Source organism: Erinaceus europaeus, chromosome 5, assembly GCF_950295315.1.
Source record: "Erinaceus europaeus chromosome 5, mEriEur2.1, whole genome shotgun sequence".
NCBI classification, from domain to species: Eukaryota; Metazoa; Chordata; class Mammalia; order Eulipotyphla; family Erinaceidae; genus Erinaceus; species Erinaceus europaeus.
This window is the reverse complement of record NC_080166.1, coordinates 16,349,235-16,366,995: the sequence shown is the minus strand read 5'-3', so window position 1 is coordinate 16,366,995 and position 17,761 is coordinate 16,349,235. Positions and strand designations below refer to the sequence as shown.

At 54.8% G+C, this 17,761-nt stretch overlaps 1 protein-coding gene across 1 annotated transcript in view; it reads left to right on the top strand.

The window, feature by feature from the left end:
- Positions 1-17,761, top strand: part of TRIO (trio Rho guanine nucleotide exchange factor) — a 232,244-nt gene that overhangs the window by 84,748 nt on the left and 129,735 nt on the right. Inside the window, exons 4-10 of the mRNA XM_060191927.1 lie at positions 1,263-1,455; positions 2,652-3,167; positions 4,305-4,427; positions 5,649-5,840; positions 6,255-6,386; positions 7,348-7,578; positions 13,586-13,708. Coding sequence (XP_060047910.1) covers positions 1,263-1,455; positions 2,652-3,167; positions 4,305-4,427; positions 5,649-5,840; positions 6,255-6,386; positions 7,348-7,578; positions 13,586-13,708 — 1,510 coding nt within the window. The remainder of the gene's footprint in view (positions 1-1,262; positions 1,456-2,651; positions 3,168-4,304; positions 4,428-5,648; positions 5,841-6,254; positions 6,387-7,347; positions 7,579-13,585; positions 13,709-17,761) is intronic.

Here is a 17,761-nt window from a genome sequence, read left to right as displayed (position 1 = left end):
AAGGGCCTGGGTTCAAGTCCCCCCGTCCCCACCTGCAGGGGGAAGCTTCACAAGCATTGCAGGGCTGCAAGTGCCTCTCTCTCTCCCTCCGCATCTCCCTCTTCCCTCTCAGTTTCTGTCTTTATCCAAAAACCCATCAATAAAATTTCTAAAAGGTTTCATTTATTTGTGCGAGAAAGAGACACAAGTGACCGGAATTCCACTCCACTCTGGCATATTGCTATGCCAGTCATCAAACCCTGGACCTCAGAGAGGAACGTCCTGTGCTCTGCCCACTGAGAGATGTCTCCCATCCCCAAATTAAAATTTCATAACTCTTCTGTTACGGTGAGAGAGGGTGGGAGAAAGTCTGGTTCCACAAGGACTTAAAGCTTCCTGACCGTCCTCCACGATCCAGATGGCAGATAGCAGGAACCACCCTCCTCACTCCCTCAGTCATCGTCCCCACTGCCCCCATCCCCCCTGCCACACACACACACATTGTCAGAACACACAGACATTGGGATGAAAGGAGCAGGAGGGAGTTGGGCCGTAGCACAGCGGGTTAAGTGCACGTGGCGCAAAGTGCAAGGACCAGCTTAAGGATCCCGGTTCAAGCCCCCGGCTCCCCACCTGCAGGGGAGTCGCTTCACAGGCGGTGAAGCAGGTCTGCAGGTGTCTTTCTTTCCCCTTCTCTTCCCTATCTCCATTTCTCTCTGTCCTATTCAACAACAACATCAATAACAACAACAATAATAACTACAACAATAAAACAACAAGAGCAACAAAAGGGAATAAATTAAAAAAAAAAGAAAAAAGAAAGGAGCAGGAGTGGTTTTGCTCAGCTGAACCTTGGTCATAACATGGGGCAGCACCATGGACAGAACCAGGGAGCTCCATGGATGGTGGGCAGGGCTGTGTGTGTGTGGGTGTCTCTCCTCTCAGCACCATGGACAGCACCCAGGGAATCCCATGGAGGGTGAAGCAGAGCTGTGCGTTCTCTCTCAGCACCATGGACAGCACCCAGGACGCCCCATGGAGTATGGAGCAGAGCTGTGGAGTCTCTCCTCTCTCAGCACCATGGACAGCACCCAGGGTGCCCCATGGAGGGTGGGCAGGGCTGTGGGGTCTCTCCCTCTACTCTGACTCTCTCCTCTGTGAATATGGGGTAAAACAACAGGACCATGCAGGCCCCTGGGTACTAGGTTCATCTCCTGGCACTGCATAACCAACCAAGCCGGAGAGCAGCAGGGTTCAGATGCCCCTCTGTTCTTCCCCTGCAGTGAGGAGGTCTGCAAGCGAGGCTTCACGGTCATCGTGGACATGCGCGGTTCCAAGTGGGACTCCATCAAACCCCTGCTGAAGATCCTGCAGGAGTCCTTCCCCTGCTGCATCCATGTCGCCCTAATCATCAAGCCCGACAACTTCTGGCAGAAGCAGAGGACCAACTTCGGCAGCTCCAAGTTTGAGTTTGAGGTAACCCCTCCTTGTGGCCAGGCCAGGAAGTGCAGTGGGGACATGAGCCAACGCCTGCCTGGACCCTCCTCATCGGGGGCCCAGGAGACAAGGAAAACTTCCCCTGGCTGGAGGAGGGCCAGCCGGGTGGTGGCTCATCTGGTTGAGCACACAGGTTACCATGTCAAGGATCTGGATTCAAGTTTCCACTCCATAGCTGTAGGGGGTACTTCACGTGTAGTGAAGCAGGTCTGCAGGTGTCTCTGTCTCTCTCCCTTTTTATCGTCCCCTCCCTATCTCAGATTCTCTCTCTCTCTCATAAATAAATAGATGCTACATTTGTCTCTGTCATTTCCCTATCTCTCACTTCCATTTCAATTTCTGTCTGTCTGTATCCTAGATAAATAGATGAATACTGAAAGTCTCTCTCTGCACCCAGCCCCCCATATCTTCTCTATCACTTTCCATCTCTGTATACCACAAATAAAATAAAGAAATCAATGCTGCAAGTGTGTGTTTCTCCCTCTCTGGCTTCCCCTTCCCTTTCAATTTCTCTCAGTCTCAGAATTCTAAGTAAATAAATGTGGCAGGTGTCTCTCTCTCTCCTTCTCTGTCTTTGTCTCTCTCTCCCTATCTCCCCCTTCCCTTCCATTTGTGTGTATCTCTATCCTAAATACATAAGTTCTGTAGGTATCTCTCTCTTTCTCTCAAACTCTTCCCTTTGAATTTATGCCTCTATGCCAAAATATATAAATACATGCTGCAGGTGTTCCCCCCATATCTCCTCCTTCCCTTTCAATTTCTATCTTTATCCTTTGTAAATAAACACATAAATAGAGGCTTCAGCTCTCTCTCCCCCCATCTCTGTCCTAAATAAATATATGAATAAAATATTTGAAAGCTCTGTGAGGGGCCTGGCGGTAGCGCACCTAGTTAAGTGTACATATTACCACCACGTGCACGAATTCGGGTTTGAGCCTGGCTCCCCACCTGTGGGGGTGGGGGGAATACATCACTGAAAGATGGAGCAGGTCTGCAGACCTTTCTCTCCCTGTCACCCCCTCTCCTCTCAATTTCTCTCTGTTCTATCAAATAAAATAGAAAGAGAGAGAGAGGAAATTAAGTCTGTGAGCCCGCTTTGCGGGTCTCCATAGGAGGAGGCCACGGAGAAGGCTGGGTCCTCACCCACGGCTCGCTTCCCCCCCCCCACCCCGCAGACCAACATGGTCTCCCTGGAGGGCCTCACCAAGGTGGTGGACCCCTCCCAGCTCACGCCCGAGTTCGACGGCTGCCTGGACTACAACCACGAGGAGTGGATCGAGATCCGCGTGGCCTTCGAGGACTATGTGGGCAACGCCACGCACATGCTGTCGCGGCTGGAGGAGCTGCAGGAGCTGCTGGCCAAAAAGGAGCTGCCGCAGGACCTGGAGGGCGCACGCGCCATGATCGAGGAGCACGCGCAGCTCAAGAAGAAGGTCATCAAGGCGCCCATCGAGGACCTGGACCTGGAGGGCCAGCGCCTGCTGCAGCGCATCCAGACCAGCGACAGCTTCCCCCGCAAGAGCATGGCGGGCGCGGGCAACGCCGACCTGCAGGGCCTGCTGCCGCGCGTCTCGGCCATGCTGGACCGGCTGCACTCCACGCGCCAGCACCTGCACCAGATGTGGCATGTGCGCAAGCTCAAGCTGGACCAGTGCTTCCAACTGCGGCTCTTCGAGCAGGACGCAGAGAAGGTGGGTGGGGCCGAGGGAGCGGGGGCGGGGCCAAGACCAGCAGGAGGGGGCGGGGAGGTGGGCGGGGCTGAGGCCAGCAGGGGCGGTGCCCGGGAGGTGGGTGGGGCCGAGGCAGCTGGATGGAGGGGTTGAAAAGTGGCAGGGGCGGGGCTGAGAAGGTGGGCGGGGCCGAGGCCAGCAGGGGTGGAGCCCAGGAGGTGTGCGGGGCCGAGGCAGCAGCGTGGTGTGTTGAAAGGGGCATGGCTTAGAAAGTGGGCGGGATCGAGGGGCCAGGGGCGGGGCCGAGAGAGTGACAGAGTCCGGGGCCAAAGAGACTTGCAACACAGCTCCACTGCTCTGGAAGCTTCCCTCCTGCCTCCTGCCGGTGGGGAACAGGGGCTTGAGCCACCCGGCCCTAGAAATCACTGGTTTCTTAATGAGAGAGAGAGATGAATTACCAGAGTGTCCCCATGTCACCCAAGGTGCCAGGGGATGAAATCGCAGTTTCACGTTTGAGAATCCAAGTCTTTCTCCTGTGGCACCAGCTCCTGGGCCCCCGTAGTTTTTACTTTTGCAAAACAAAACGAAAACAATTTTGCAGGGGGCTGTGTCTGGATCTGGGGACTCTTGATGACATGAGCTCACTGCTTGCTGACTGTGCTCCCTCTTCACTCAGGCGGCTGCCTGCATGGCATTCTACACGCCTTACCCTTATAGCTGTTTCTCCAGCCCAGTTATTCTCATTCTTTTCATTCACATTTGTGCATTTATTTGCTTCATTTTTAAAAATATACTTCCTGCACTAAAGTGCATGACCTTGCAGTCCCTGACTTTGGTGCACCAACCCCAGCCTGCAGGTATCGCAAAGCCAACCAGTGGTTTCTGCGTCCCCAACTCCACCCAGCGGGTCTCTGCGCCAGCGTTGAGTGGCCCAGCTGCTCTGTGCTGCAGCGAGGCAGGGCGGAAGGTTCCAGATCAGTTGGGGAATCTGAATGCTTCTCTCTCCTCATCGACGCCTTTGTTCCGCCTCTGCAGAAGCTCCTTTAGAGAAAGGCGTCCTTGTGGGTGCTGCTCTGGGAACCGCAGACCCAGGCGACCAGCCCCTCCAAGTCACGCCTCTCCCTGTCTCTGTCTCCCCCCCCCCCCCCCCCCCCGCAGATGTTTGACTGGATCACGCACAACAAGGGCCTGTTTCTGAACAGCTACACGGAGATCGGGACCAGCCACCCGCATGCCATGGAGCTGCAGACGCAGCACAACCACTTCGCCATGAACTGTATGGTGAGAGCTGTTGGGACTGGGGGGGACTGGGGTCACAGTCAAGAGCTGGGGATCGAACTCGGGACTGCAAGCTTCCGAGTCCCGGGCTGTGCCAGCCTCACCACCTCCCGGGCCACTGTTTAGTTATCCATTTACTTCTTCTAAGAAAATTTTCCTGTTTTGTTATGGTTTTGCCTTTGGTCTCAGACTCTGGCACTGAGGCTATCAAGAGGGACTTGGGAGTTTAGAGGGTTATACGGGGGGGTGGGGGGGTGGGAGGAGGGAGGGTCCCCCGGACATGTTTGGAGAGGGATGTGGGTCCTTTCAGTGGGAGGGGAGTTGGGGTCACACACTGGGAGAGAGAGGTGAGAAATTGTACTTGTCCAAAAAGGCCATCTCAGAAAGGAAACTGCTGCAGAAAATGGGGAAGAGGACTTTGTTGTTGACGGATTTGCTTGAGGGAGAGAGAGAGAAATGCATGGCACCCCTCAGTGCTGTGCTGGCCTGGGAGTGAACTCAGGGCTCAGGCACTTGCGTCTGGTGCTCTGCCACTGGGCTGTCCCCCTGCCTTAAGTAACTTAAGTTTTGTTGGCATTTATTTATGTCTTTCTTTCCCTGAACCGACTGCTTCCTAAGTTTACTGTGGAGCTTTGGACACCAGCGCCTGTGCAGGGCCTCTCAGAAGCCTGCAGGGCCTCTAGAAGGTTCTCAGAGGCCTGGTAGACTCTCTGCTTTGAAAGTATGGCTGGGGGAAGTGGGTCAGTGGTGACAGAACACGTGGCTTGTACCTGAGCGGGCCTGGATTTGAGCCCTAGCATCCCTTAGGATAGGAAGATGCGTGAATCTTTCCTGAGAATAAATGGCCCCGGAGCCAGGCAGTAGCTCAGCAGTAGAACACAGACCTTGCACACCTTAGGGCTCTCAGAGAGAGGACAGGCTGTTCGCAGACAAACAGACAAAACCTATGATGGCTGAGTACACAGCCAGCCTTTTCTGGGGTCTCGTTAGCAACTGGGGCCTTGCAGATTTTTTTTTTTTTTTTGAGAGGGAGGCTGCTTGTAGGGACCCCTGCCAGGAACCTGAATGTGTTTGTCTGTCTGCCCTGGGCTGGCGGTGGGACAGGGACACACACACACACACACACACACACACACACACCAGGGGCTGGCAGTGGTTGGGGAAGCTGACGCTCAGCTGGGCCGCTCCTCCCCCTGCCCCCCCCCCCCGCCCCCCTTCCCACAGAACGTCTACGTGAACATCAACCGCATAATGTCAGTGGCCAGCCGCCTGGTGGAGTCGGGCCACTATGCGGCACAGCAGATCAAGCAGATCGCCAACCAGCTGGAGCAGGAGTGGAAGGCCTTCGCCGCTGCCCTGGACGAACGCAGTGCCCTCCTGGACATGTCCTCCGTCTTCCACCAGAAGGCCGAAAAGGTGGGTCCCGCAGCCCTGTGGGAGCTGAGCGGGCCCTGGCCTGTCTGTCTCTGGAAAACACAACCCGACAGATGAAAATGCCCCGGACAAAAGACAAGGCGGGTGGGCCAGCAGAGAGAGTGTGCGGCCCTGCCTGCCTGATGCCCGCCCAGAGTTTTGTCTGATTCTGCACTCGTCAGAGCTAAGCAGGACTCTGCTGTCTCTCCCTCTCTCTCTCCCTTTCTGTCTCCCTCTCCTCCTCTCCCTCTTCTTCTCCCTCCCTCACCCAAGCAAATCCTCCAGCTTTTTGTCCTCAGCATCACCCACCAGCTATCAGAGCTGTGTGTTGCTGTCGTCCAAAAAACAAACTGACAAACGAAAACCACCATTGCTAGAATCATCTCTTTTTTTTTTTTCTTTCTCCTTTGTAACCAGTACATGAGCAACGTGGACTCGTGGTGCAAGGCCTGCGGGGAGGTGGAGCTGCCCTCGGAGCTGCAGGACCTGGAGGATGCCATCCACCACCACCAGGGCATCTATGAACACATCACGGTGGCATACGCCGAGGTGAGCACCGCCACGGGCCTGGTGGCTCAGCCGAGCCCCTCTGTCCACGTGTGTGCTGACCTGGGTGACAGTCCCACAGAGGGTGTGTGTGTGTGTGTGTCGCACTTCTGTAAGTGCTTTGCTTCCTGCAAGAAGACGGAGAAGAAGAAGAAAGAAGAGGAGGAAGAGAAAAAGAAGAGGAGAAAGCAAAAAGAAAATGCCACAGAGCTAGACCCATGTCCAAGTCTCCCTTGATGGGAAGGAGCCGGTCACTGGGCTTCCAGCTTTCTACCCCCCCCTTCCCCCTCTACTTATTTGACAGAGCAGAGAAATTGAGAGGGAGGGGGAGATAGGGAGAGGGAGAGAGAAGCGCTGCAGCTCTGCTTCACCACTCGTGAAGCTTTCTCCCTCCCTACAGGTGGGGAGCAGGGCCTCGAACCCAAATCCTCGCTCATGATTAACACGTGCTCTCACCCAGGTGCACCGCTGCCTGGTCCCCATGTATTCTGATCCTCTGTTTTCCACATATGAGTGAAACTATCCATAGTTGTCTTCCTCCCTCCCTCCCTTCTTTCCTTCCTTCCTCCCTCCCTCCCTCCTTCCCTCCCTTCTTTCCTTCCTTCCTTTGCTAAGCAAATCACTACCATTCCCATCCATTTAGTCCCAAAGGACACATTATAGTCTTTTTCGCTGCTGAGTAGTGTTCCGTTGTTGAGTATATATGCCTCCTGCCTTTTAGAAGACTCAAAGAAGTGATTTTTATTCTGTTGGTAAAGGCTTCAGAATGCAGTTCTTCAGGAAAACATGCCTTTGAGTAGAGTGACTGCATGCTTGTGTGTGACTGTGTGTGTGTGTGTGTGTGTGTGTGTGTGTGTGTAGGGGAGGGGGGCATGTCTTGCCTGCAAGTGTGGGTCCTGGGCACATTGCACACAGAGCCCTGCTCTCATGCCCACTGGTCCCTCTGTCTGTCCATCTCGGGCAGGTGAGCCAGGATGGGAAGTCGCTTCTGGACAAGCTTCAGCGGCCGCTGACCCCTGGCAGCTCCGACTCGCTCACTGCATCCGCCAACTACTCCAAGGCTGTGCACCACGTGCTGGACGTCATCCACGAGGTGCTGCACCACCAGCGGCAGCTGGAGAACATCTGGCAGCACCGCAAGGTCCGCCTGCACCAGCGGCTGCAGCTCTGTGTCTTCCAGCAGGACGTGCAGCAGGTGGGCGGAGCTGCGGGGGCGGGGCCGCACGCGGGGGCGGGGCTACACAGCGGGGGCGGGGCCGCAGGAAGGGGGTGGTGGCAGCCACTCACACAGGATCACATCACACACACGTGCCAGGTCAGGTCACACACTCCTACTTGGGCCCCTCTCCCTCTCCCTCTCCCTCTCCCTCTCCCTCTCCCTCTCCTCTCCCTCTCCCTCTCCCTCTCCCTCTCCCTCTCCCTCTCCCTCTCCCTCTCCCTCTCCCTCTCCCTCTCCCTCTCCCCCTCCCCTCCCCCCCTCCCCCTCCCCCTCCCCCTCCCCCTCCCCCTCCCCCTCTCCCTCTCCTCCATCTCCTCCCTCTCCCTCTCCCTCTCCCCTTCTCCTCCTCCCTCTCCTCCTTCTCTTTTCCATCATAAGATGAGAGACAAAAAGGGTCAGGGAAGAGAGAGACAGACAGACAGCACAGCACCTTTCTCCCACTCCTGAAGATTCCCTTTGCCATGGCATTGCTGTGTGGCAGCCTGAGGCTCGAACCCAGGACCCTCACACATGGCAGAGTTGCAGTCTACCCACTGAGCCCTCTCCTGCACACAGCACGTATCACACACGTCTCTGCAGCCTGGGGAGCACACATGCTCACACTGGGGGAGACCCCGTCAGCCACCCGCCCTCACACGCAGCAGGCTGCTCACACCCCATGCTGCAGACACTCACACACACTTCACACACGCCCCTGCTCATGCCTCTCACACAAGCCACGTTCACATACATGGCTTCACAGGTCATGTTACACACATGATGCGTGTACAAAACACAGGGACACAGAACATGTGCGGGGCACACCCACGTGACACACACACAGCCCTACACATCATCCCCCCCGTGCACACAGACACACACACTGCAGAGGCCACGTGTCCACACGCACACCCGTCACTCAGCCCCACGCACACACTCTCATGCCCATGCACACGCTGTGTTCCCTCTGCCAGAACTGGGTGCAAGGCTATGGCCCCTGGCTCACACGTGGGGCACCCCGGGGGCTGACCCGAGACCAGGCTGAATATCTGGAGTTTCTTTCTGATGCCATTCAGCCTCCGTGAGCTGAGGGCCGAAGTGCTGCCCCCAGCGTGCGGTGACCCCTCTTGTTAAGAAGCCATAGCCAGGGCGCCTTCTCTCCTTCCTGACTGACGGGTCCCAGAGGCTGTTCCCCCTACTCAGCGTTGAGGATCACAGCCCTGAGGCCTATAAAAGGTGACACAAGTCACCCTAGGACCTCTGGGAAAGCAGGGTGTAGGTGTGTGCCCCTCCTGCCCCAGACAGGAGGAATTCTGGGTTCTGGGGTGTACACACAGGCACCCCCAGGCCTCTGGGGGGAGCAGGCAGGCCTGGAGCCCAGCTACCCCTCTCCAGCCCCCCCACCCCAACCCTCTGGTGGTAGCTGGGCGCTGTTGAGGCAGGCAGGAGCCCCTCCAGCTCTGAGGACCCACTGCCCATGTAGCCAGGAGGCTAGTCTAGCGAGTTCACACCTTCTCCCTCACGAGTTCGAATCCGAAAACAGTGTGCAGGAGTTTGCGTGTGCTGAGAAGCGATTAAGGCAGCTAGGAGACCAGCCTTGGAAGTTGGCTTTACCAGGAGGCTGGGCCGGGCTGGGCGTGTGCAGGACAAAGTGTTTCTCAGCATACCTGGTGCAGATACAGCCACCGGTGTCCCACAGAAGGCAGCCAAAGACAGAGAGCCCAGTGAGCTCCCTCCGGTGCAGTCCCTGGCTCTGTCATGTGGTGCCCGGGACCTCGGACTCACTGAGGCGTGTGCAATTTTCCACTGAGCCACCTCCCAGCCTTAGGCTGTACAACCATAGAGGGAATGCAAGGAGCAAACTACTGTGGCTTTTTTTTTTTTTTTGCCATTTTTTTTCCATTTTATTATATAGAACAGAGAGAAATTAAGAGACAAGGGGGAGTTAGAGAAGGAGAGAGAGAGGCACCTGCAGACCTGCTTCTCTGCTTAAGAAGTGTTCCCCTGTGGGAAGGAGCAGGCTCGTATTTTTGCAAATGGAAAACTGACGATCTATCTATCCCATGATGCTCTCCGTGGAAACGAGCGAATTCGGAGTAGGTGGAATTCCCTGGGCTTGATGGACGGTGCCAGGTCACCTTTTCATTTTTCAAACGACCTGAAGTCGGAAGGGGCTGCTTGTTCTCACTCTGCCGTGGTGAGCGGTGAGCAGAAGGCTCTGTCTATCTGTCCGAGACACAGGCGACTTCTTCACATGCCGTGATCAGCAGGGTGTGGGCTTGACAGCCGTCTGCGCAGCCTCCCCGAGTCACCTTCTCATCCCAGGTTCTCAGTGAAAGCAGACGCAGTGAACACGCACTCCCATGTTTTGAATCCCTTGTCCTACCTGGGGGTCACAGATAGCAGCTTGTCGGGAAAGTCACGGCATGTTGTTCTCTGCAAAAAAACTCTCCCTGCAACCCAGTCACAGCTCCAGAGCTGGAACTCGGGTTTTAGGCACATTTGAAAGACTTTCCCAGCCAGAGCCGGGACTCAGCAGGTAGGGTGAGGACAGTCTCTGAGCAGGCTTCTGAGTTTGATTCCCTGCACAGCGTCAATCAGAGGCCTTGTCTCTTACTCTGTCTCTGTCACATAAAGTAAGTGAGTTCGTGTTTTAAAAATAAGCTCCGGGGAGGGTGGTGGTGGTGGTGGTGGTGGCTGGGCAGTGTGGATCCCAGTTAAGTGCACACCTTGCTGTGTCCAAGGACCTGGGTTTGACCCCCTACTCCCCACCAGCAGAGGAGAAGGGCTGCATGTGTCTCTGTCTCCCTAGCCGGTGTCTCCAGAAGCAGGTAGAAGGGGGCTGGGCTCACTTCTGCAGCATGGAACCCCAACCCAAGTTAAGGCCCCTTTCACTTTTATTTTTCTTTTATCTATTTTGCTACCAGGATTATTGCTGGGGCTCAGTGCCCACACAACTCTGCCATTCCTGATGACCAACTTTCTTTTCTATGGAGAGAGAGAGAGAAGGAAAGGAGAGACACCTGCAGCCTTCCTGTGCCACTCATGAAGCTTTTCCCCTGCAGGTGGGGGGCCAGGGATTTGAACCTGGGTCTTCTGTGGTAATTCCTGTGCTCTTTAAAAAAACAGTTATTGGGAGTCGGGCAGTAGCACAGCGGGTTAAGCGCACGTGGTACAAAGCACAAGGACTGGAGTAAGGATCCTGGTTCGAGCCCCCGGCTCCTCACCTGCAGGGGAGTCGCTTCACAGGCAGTGAAGCAGGTCTGCAGGTGTCTGTCTTTCTCTCCCCCTCTCTGTCTTCCCCTCCTCTCTCCATTTCTCTCTGTCCTATCCAACAACAACAACATCAGTAACAACAACCATAATAACTATAACAATAAAACAAGGGCAACAAAAGGGAATAAATAAATATCTTTTAAAAAGTTATTGGATGGAGACAAATCAAGAGGGATGGGTGGGGGGAGGGAGGGAGGCAGAGGCACCTCAGCCCTGCTTCACTGCTTGCAAAGCCCCCCCTCCTGCAGGGGGGACCGGGGGCTTGAACCCCGTTCCTTGTGCCCTGTAATACATGCGCCCAGCCAGACATGCCACCCACATAAGCGCTGACTGGGCTGCAGCACACACAGCTGCGTTTTCACACTGAAGGCGTATCTGGTCAGTACCTGTTTATCATTTGAGAGACAGAGACAGCGTGAAGAGACCAGAGCACTGAAGTTCCCTGCAGTGCAGTGGAGGCTGGGCTCAAACCTGCGTCACACACACACACACACACACACACACACACACACACACACACGGCCAAGCAGCAGCGCCCTGTCCAAGTGAGCTATTCTGCCGGCCCCCATTATTTATTTAAAAGGAGTGTATGTGTATGGGGAGGCAGGCCAGAGCACCAATCCAGTATATTCAGTGCTGGGCTTGGAACCCAGGGCCTCAGGCATGTGAGGTCTGTGCTTCCCACCTCCTTTTAATCTGAGCTGCAAGATTTTTTTAACTTTTATTTATTTGTTCATTTATTTATTCCCTTTTGCTGCCCTTGTTGTTTTGTTGTTGTAGTGATTGATGTCATCGTTGTTGGATAGGACAGAGAGAAATGGAGAGAGGAGGGGAAGACAGAGAGGGGGAGAGAAAGACAGACACCTGCAGACCTGCTTCACCGCCTGTGAAGTGACCCCCCTGCAGGTGGGGAGCCAGGGGCTCAAACCCGGATGCTTACACCGGTCCTTGCGCTTTGCACCACCTGCGCTTAACCCACCGCGCTACCACTCGACTCCCAAGATTTTTACGTTTAGCTGAAAGTATCCTTGAGTGAGTTTCCATCTTCTCCCACTCCCTCCTCTTCCTTCTTCCCCACTTTTCCTTCTCCCTTTTCTTTCCCCTCTCCTCTCCCTCTCCCTCCCCCTCCCCCTCCTCCTCTCCTCCCCTTCCCCCTCCTCCTCTCCATCTCCTCTCCCTCTTCTCTTTTTTTACCAGAGCCCTGCTCAGTTGGGGCTCACAGAGGAGCTGGGGACTGAACCTGGGGCCTCTGGGGTCTTGAGCCTGAAAGTCTTTTTTGTATGATTATGCTGTTTCCCTAGACCTTCTTTTTGGTTGTTTGTTTTTAACTGGTTGTAACCTCACCATTGCAGAGACAGTGTCCATCTTGATCTGGTGTGAATATTTTGTTGGCTACGAGGACTGGTTTGCGATCTCTCAGAATGAGAGCTAGAGTGTCCGTCTCCACTGTGAGGGCACGAGGCTGGGACGGCCTTGCTCTGCTTTAGCCGCCCCCCTCCCCTATCCCTCTCTTCCTGTGTGTGTGTTTTCAGCGTAGTGGTGTTCAGCCAGCTAGGACCAAGACTGAGCACTCACACTCCGGGGGCCTTGTCCGTCCCACCAGCCTTCTTCACGGTGTCCGTGGGCCCCAGCTGCTGTGTCCGTGGAAGGATCTTTCGTGCTGTGGTGTCTCTCCCTCTCTGCCCCTTTCTCCCTCTGACTGAGGACGTGGCCTGGGACAGTGAACCCCACCCCCACCCCAAATGCCATCAAAACCAGCAGCAGTAAAACAGAGAAAGAAAGAAAGAAAGAAAGAAATCGTCCTCAGAAACACACCAGCCTGGAGGCATCTCGGTGCTTCCTTAGTTTCTACTTAGACATTTTAAGTCTTGCAAAGGAGATGCAGAGAAGTGTCCTTGCTTGGTAGTTACACTTGAATCGCCTCAACTCTGAAGTTAGGAGCCTAAGGAGACAACAGCATGAACTGGCTTCACCCGGCCGAACGCCATCCGCCTGGGTGCCTGGTTCCTGCCCGTGGCCACGTCGGTCGCGTTCTACGCTTCAGTCATGCTGCGGCTGACGGCCCTGCCTAGCTTTGTGCTTTTAAGTACAGTTGGTGCTTTTGAAGTACTTGGAGCTTTTGAGATGCATGCTTTGTTGCTACTTCCTTCTTACCTTCCTTCCCCTTTCCCGTCTGTCCTTCCCTTGAGACAGATAGGCAGACGGCAACAGAGACCTCAGCACCGGTGCCTCCTCTGATGCTCTGGGGGCAGAAGCTGGGTTGTGTGCGTGCAAAGCAGCACACCTGTGTGCTGAGAGTCCTCGCTGACTGAGGTGGGAGAGAGAGCCAGAGAGCTCAGCAGACAGGGCACCTGCCTTGCCTCACGCATGACCCCTAACCCAAGCTCCCAGCACCACAGGTAGGAGCACTGTAGCGCCAGGGAAAGCTCTGGTGCTGTGATTTCTCTCTCTCTCTCTGAATGCAGAAGCCATCTAGAAATGGTGAAGGGCCCCTACCCCTGCTGTACATGGACAGAACAAATCGCTAGTTAAAATTGGGTTGAGACTATATTCCTGAAACCTTACAGTTCTGTAACACACCATCAGATCGCTCACAGAGATAAGCTAAAAAAGACAAACAAACAAATGCAGGCAAGAACGCTGATGGCCACCACCACCACCTTCAAGTCCCCCTTTCTCTGTGCACCATGCCGTCTGGTGTCTCACTCACACCCACGCTGCCCTGCAGGTGCTGGACTGGATCGAGAACCACGGTGAGGCGTTCCTGAGCAAGCACACGGGCGTGGGCAAGTCGCTGCACCGGGCGCGGGCCCTGCAGAAGCGCCATGAGGACTTCGAGGAGGTCGCACAGGTGATGGGCGGGTGGGGCTGGCTGTGTACACAGGGCCTCCTCCACTGGCTCTGCTATAGCGTTCCCTCTCTCCCTTTCCTCCTCCCGCCCTCCCTCCCTCCCTTCCTTCCTCTCTTTCTCTTCCTCTCTCCTCTCTCTTTTTCATTCTCGTTTTCTCTTCATTTCTTCATCTTAACTCTATTCTGGATGGAGACAGAGAAACCTAGAGGGAGGGGCCGGTGGTGGCGCACCTGGTTGAGCGCACATGTTACAGTGCGCAAGGACCCAGACTCGAACCCCCGGTCCCCACCGGCAGGGAGAAAGCTTTGTGAGTGGTGAAGCAGTGTTACGGGTGTCTCCGTCCCTCTCCCTCTCTGTCTCCCCCTTCCCTCTTAATTTCTGGCTGTCTCTATCCAATAAATAAAGATAATCAAAAAAAAAAAAAAAAAACAAGAGTTAAACCAGAGAAATCTAGAGGGAAAGGGAAATAGAGAGGGAGAGAGAGATAGAAAAAGACACCGCAGCACTGTCTCACCACCCGTGAAGCTCCCTCCCCTGCAGATGTGAATCAGGGGGCTTGAACCTGGAGCCCTGTGCCCTGCACCACGTGCACTCCTCCGCCAGGCGTGCCACCACCTCAGCACGCCTCCTTCTCAGAGCCTGGAACCGGCCCTCGTGGCCGTGGCCTCCTCGTCTGTGCCAGTGCCCGCCGTGATGCTCCGGTTCTCAGAGGAAACAATGCTTGTCACCAGAAATGCATCTCCTGTCCCCTTGCCAAGTTGGGAAGCGTGTGTCCAGCTGGACGGGTGGGCCGTGCGCGTCGTCCCGAGGGCACCTCCGGTCTGGAAAATAGCCGCCGAGGCCGGAAGTGGGGTCTCGGGTGGCAGCACCAGGGCGCCGCTCCTGCCCACAACCACTGCAGCCCGGTCGCTGTGCCTGTGGCTCTGTGGTGGACAGCTGAGAGGGAGGGTGGAAGAGCTCGGGTAACAGAGCCCTGGAAATGGGCTAGCCGAGGAGGGAGAAGCCACTCGAAAGACGAGTGGCCGTGTCAGAGAGAGAGTGTGTTCATCAGGCAGCCGGGCCTCCCGGCTGAACCCCCAGCACCACATGGGAGGTGTTTCGGCACCAGAGGAAGCTCTCCTCTCTGTGGGAATGAAATCACAGCCCCGAGTGGCCAGGCCACATGTCCTGAGGGGGTCCCAACCCTGCAATAAAATCACAAACGTCGAAGAGACGCCTCTGGTGGGATGACCCACATCGGGGTAAAATCGAGGAGCTTCAAAGACCACATCTTTAAAGCAAACGGAAAGAACAGACAGCCAGCCTCTCATCCGTGTGTGAGCAGAGGTTCCAGAAGGGATGGAGTTAGGGTGAGGGGACGCCGACCTCAGAGCCTGGTGTTCTGCACCTGGCGCCCACCCCCCGCGCAGGAGCAGGCCTGGGAGTCAGTCCACCCGCAGACTCTGACGCAGGAGTTAAAGTAGGGCTGGGGGGGGCAGCTTCTGTAATTGGTTTTTAGTGTTGATTTATTTATTGGCTAGAGACAGATATATTGAGAAAGGAGAGAGAGAGAGAGAGAGAGGGACCTGCAGGCCCACTCCACTGCTCTTAAAGCTTCCCCTCTCTGCAAGTAGGGAACAGCGGCTTGAACCCGGGTCTCTGAGCATGCTAACGTGTGCGCCCTACCTGGTGCACCACGGCCCAAGTCTGCAGAGCAAATAGTTGACCGCCTTGCTCATGGCAGAGAGCAGTTCCTGTTGCTGGCTGCTCGTGGTCTCCCTAATCTTCACGAAACTTTGGGGCCACCTCGAGAAATGGAGGAACTGGAAGTGATGCTGGTCCGGCCTCGCCCATTCCCATCTGTGCTCCAATGTCTTTCTCCCCTGATGGCAACGGCCAGGGCTTCTAGCACTCTGTTGCCCAGAAGTGGTGAGAGCAGACATCCTTGTCCGTTTCCTGATTTTAGGGGGAAGGCTCCTAGGTTTCCCTCGTCAAGCACCGTGTCAGCCGTGGGGCTGTCATGCATAGTCTGTCATATCGTGTAAAGGGGTTTGCCTGCCACCCCTGGTTTCTCGAGGGCCTTTATCTTGAACGGGTGGTGGACTTTGTCCAATCCTTTTTCTGCATCCCTTGACAAGATCATGTGATTTTTTTTTTTTTAATATAGGAGGCTTTTTAAAAAATATTTATTCTCTTTCGTTGCCCTTGTTTTTTTGTTGTAGTTATTGTTGTTGTCATTTTGGATAGGACAGAGTGAAATGGAGAGAGGAGGGGAAGACAGACAGAGAGAGAAAGACACCTGCAGACCTGCTTCACCGCCTTTGAAGTGACTCCCCTGCAGGTGGGGAGTGGGAGGCTCGAACCGGGATCCTTACACCGGTCCTTGGGCTTTGTGCCACCTGCACTTAACCTGCTGTGCTACCACCCGACTCCCAGGAGGTTTTATTGTTGAACTTTCAGTTTCATTCTCTGGTTTGCATCTTCCTTCTCCTCCCCTACCCCCAACTCCAGCCTCACTTAATTGAGGAAATAGTGATCTGTAAGCTGTTTCTTCTCATAACGGCACACACTGCCTGCTCCCAAGGTACATCTTTCTTTACAACTCTGACATCTTAGTCACTGTAGGTTTGGATATGAATTTTAAAATCAAGACCTGTGGGTTCGCCAAGTTGTTTTCCTACTTCAAAATTAGTTTATTTTTTTCTAGGTCCATTACATTTCTTTTATGTATATATACATATATATTTATATATTTTTCCCCCTTTTTGTTGCCCTTTTTATTGTTGTTGTGGTTGTTGTTATTGATGTCATCATTGTTAGGACAGAGAGAAATCGAGAGGGAGGGGAAGACAGAGAGGGGGAGAGAGAGACAGACACCTGCAGACCTGCTTCACCGCCTGTGAAGCGACTCCCCTGCAGGTGGGGAGCCGGGGGCTTGAACCGGGATCCTTACAACAGTCCTTGGACTTTGTGCCACCTGGCTTGACCCGTTTGTTGATGTGGTGGGTTCTGTGGATGGACTTGCAGATGTTGAACTATCCCTACTGCCCAGGGAGTTTCAGCATTTGACATGGACCTGTATTGGGTCTTAAGAGGTTGGTTTTTTTTTTGCCACCAGGGTTGTCACCGGGGCTCGTTCCAGCACTCTGAATCCATGGCTCCTGGAGACCATCTCTCCTTTTTTTTTTTTTTTTTTTTTTTTTTTTTACTTTCTGCTTTTATTTTTATTTTACAGAAGGAAAGAGAAAGAGAGAGGGAGAAAGATAAGACACCCACAAACCTGCAACTCCTGTGGGGAGTGGGGGCTTGAACCTGGATCCCTGCACAGGGTGATGTGTGTGCTTAACCGAGTGCAGCACCGCCAGGCCCCTCTTGGAGGCTTATTCACGGAGGGGTAACCAGCAGGGAGGGTTCTGGTGAGGACGTCAGGTTCACCTCTGGTCAGTCTGTCTCTGGAAGGGTCCTTTACAAAGTGAGAGTCTCTTGTTGGTTCGAAGAAGGTGAGCCGTGCAAGCCACTGGCATTTTCTCCAGAACAGCCGCACTTTGAAGAAGGAAGTTGCTTAGGACCATGCTAAATTTAGGCTTGACCCACAGGGCCGGGCGGGTCCTCAGAAGGAGGAACCCTGCAGCAGCCCGGTGTTAGCTCAGGCTGGTCCCAGAGCCGGCTGGCATGTCGGGGGGACGCGTGTGTCTCGGACACCCCAGGAGCTCTGGGGCCAGCACCCTGCCCCTTTGAACGGCCTCTGCAGACCCATGGGCCTCCCAGACCCCCCCGAACGTGAGTAGTCCTGTCAACACCCCCCCCACACACACACACTGGTGGGCAGAGGGAGCCCATACCAAGCAGCACTTTGCAGCCGGAGCTTTAAGAAAACGGAAAACCCAGGCTGGGTGGTGGCGCACCTGCTGAGCACACACATTGTAGGGAGCAAGGACCTGGGTTCAAGCCCCCACTCCCTATCTTCAGGGGAGACGCTTCATGAGTGGTGAAGCAGGGCTGCAGGTGTCTGTCTCTCTCTTTCTCTGTCTCCCCCTTTCTATTTGCTTCTCTTTGTCTCCATCTAATAAATGA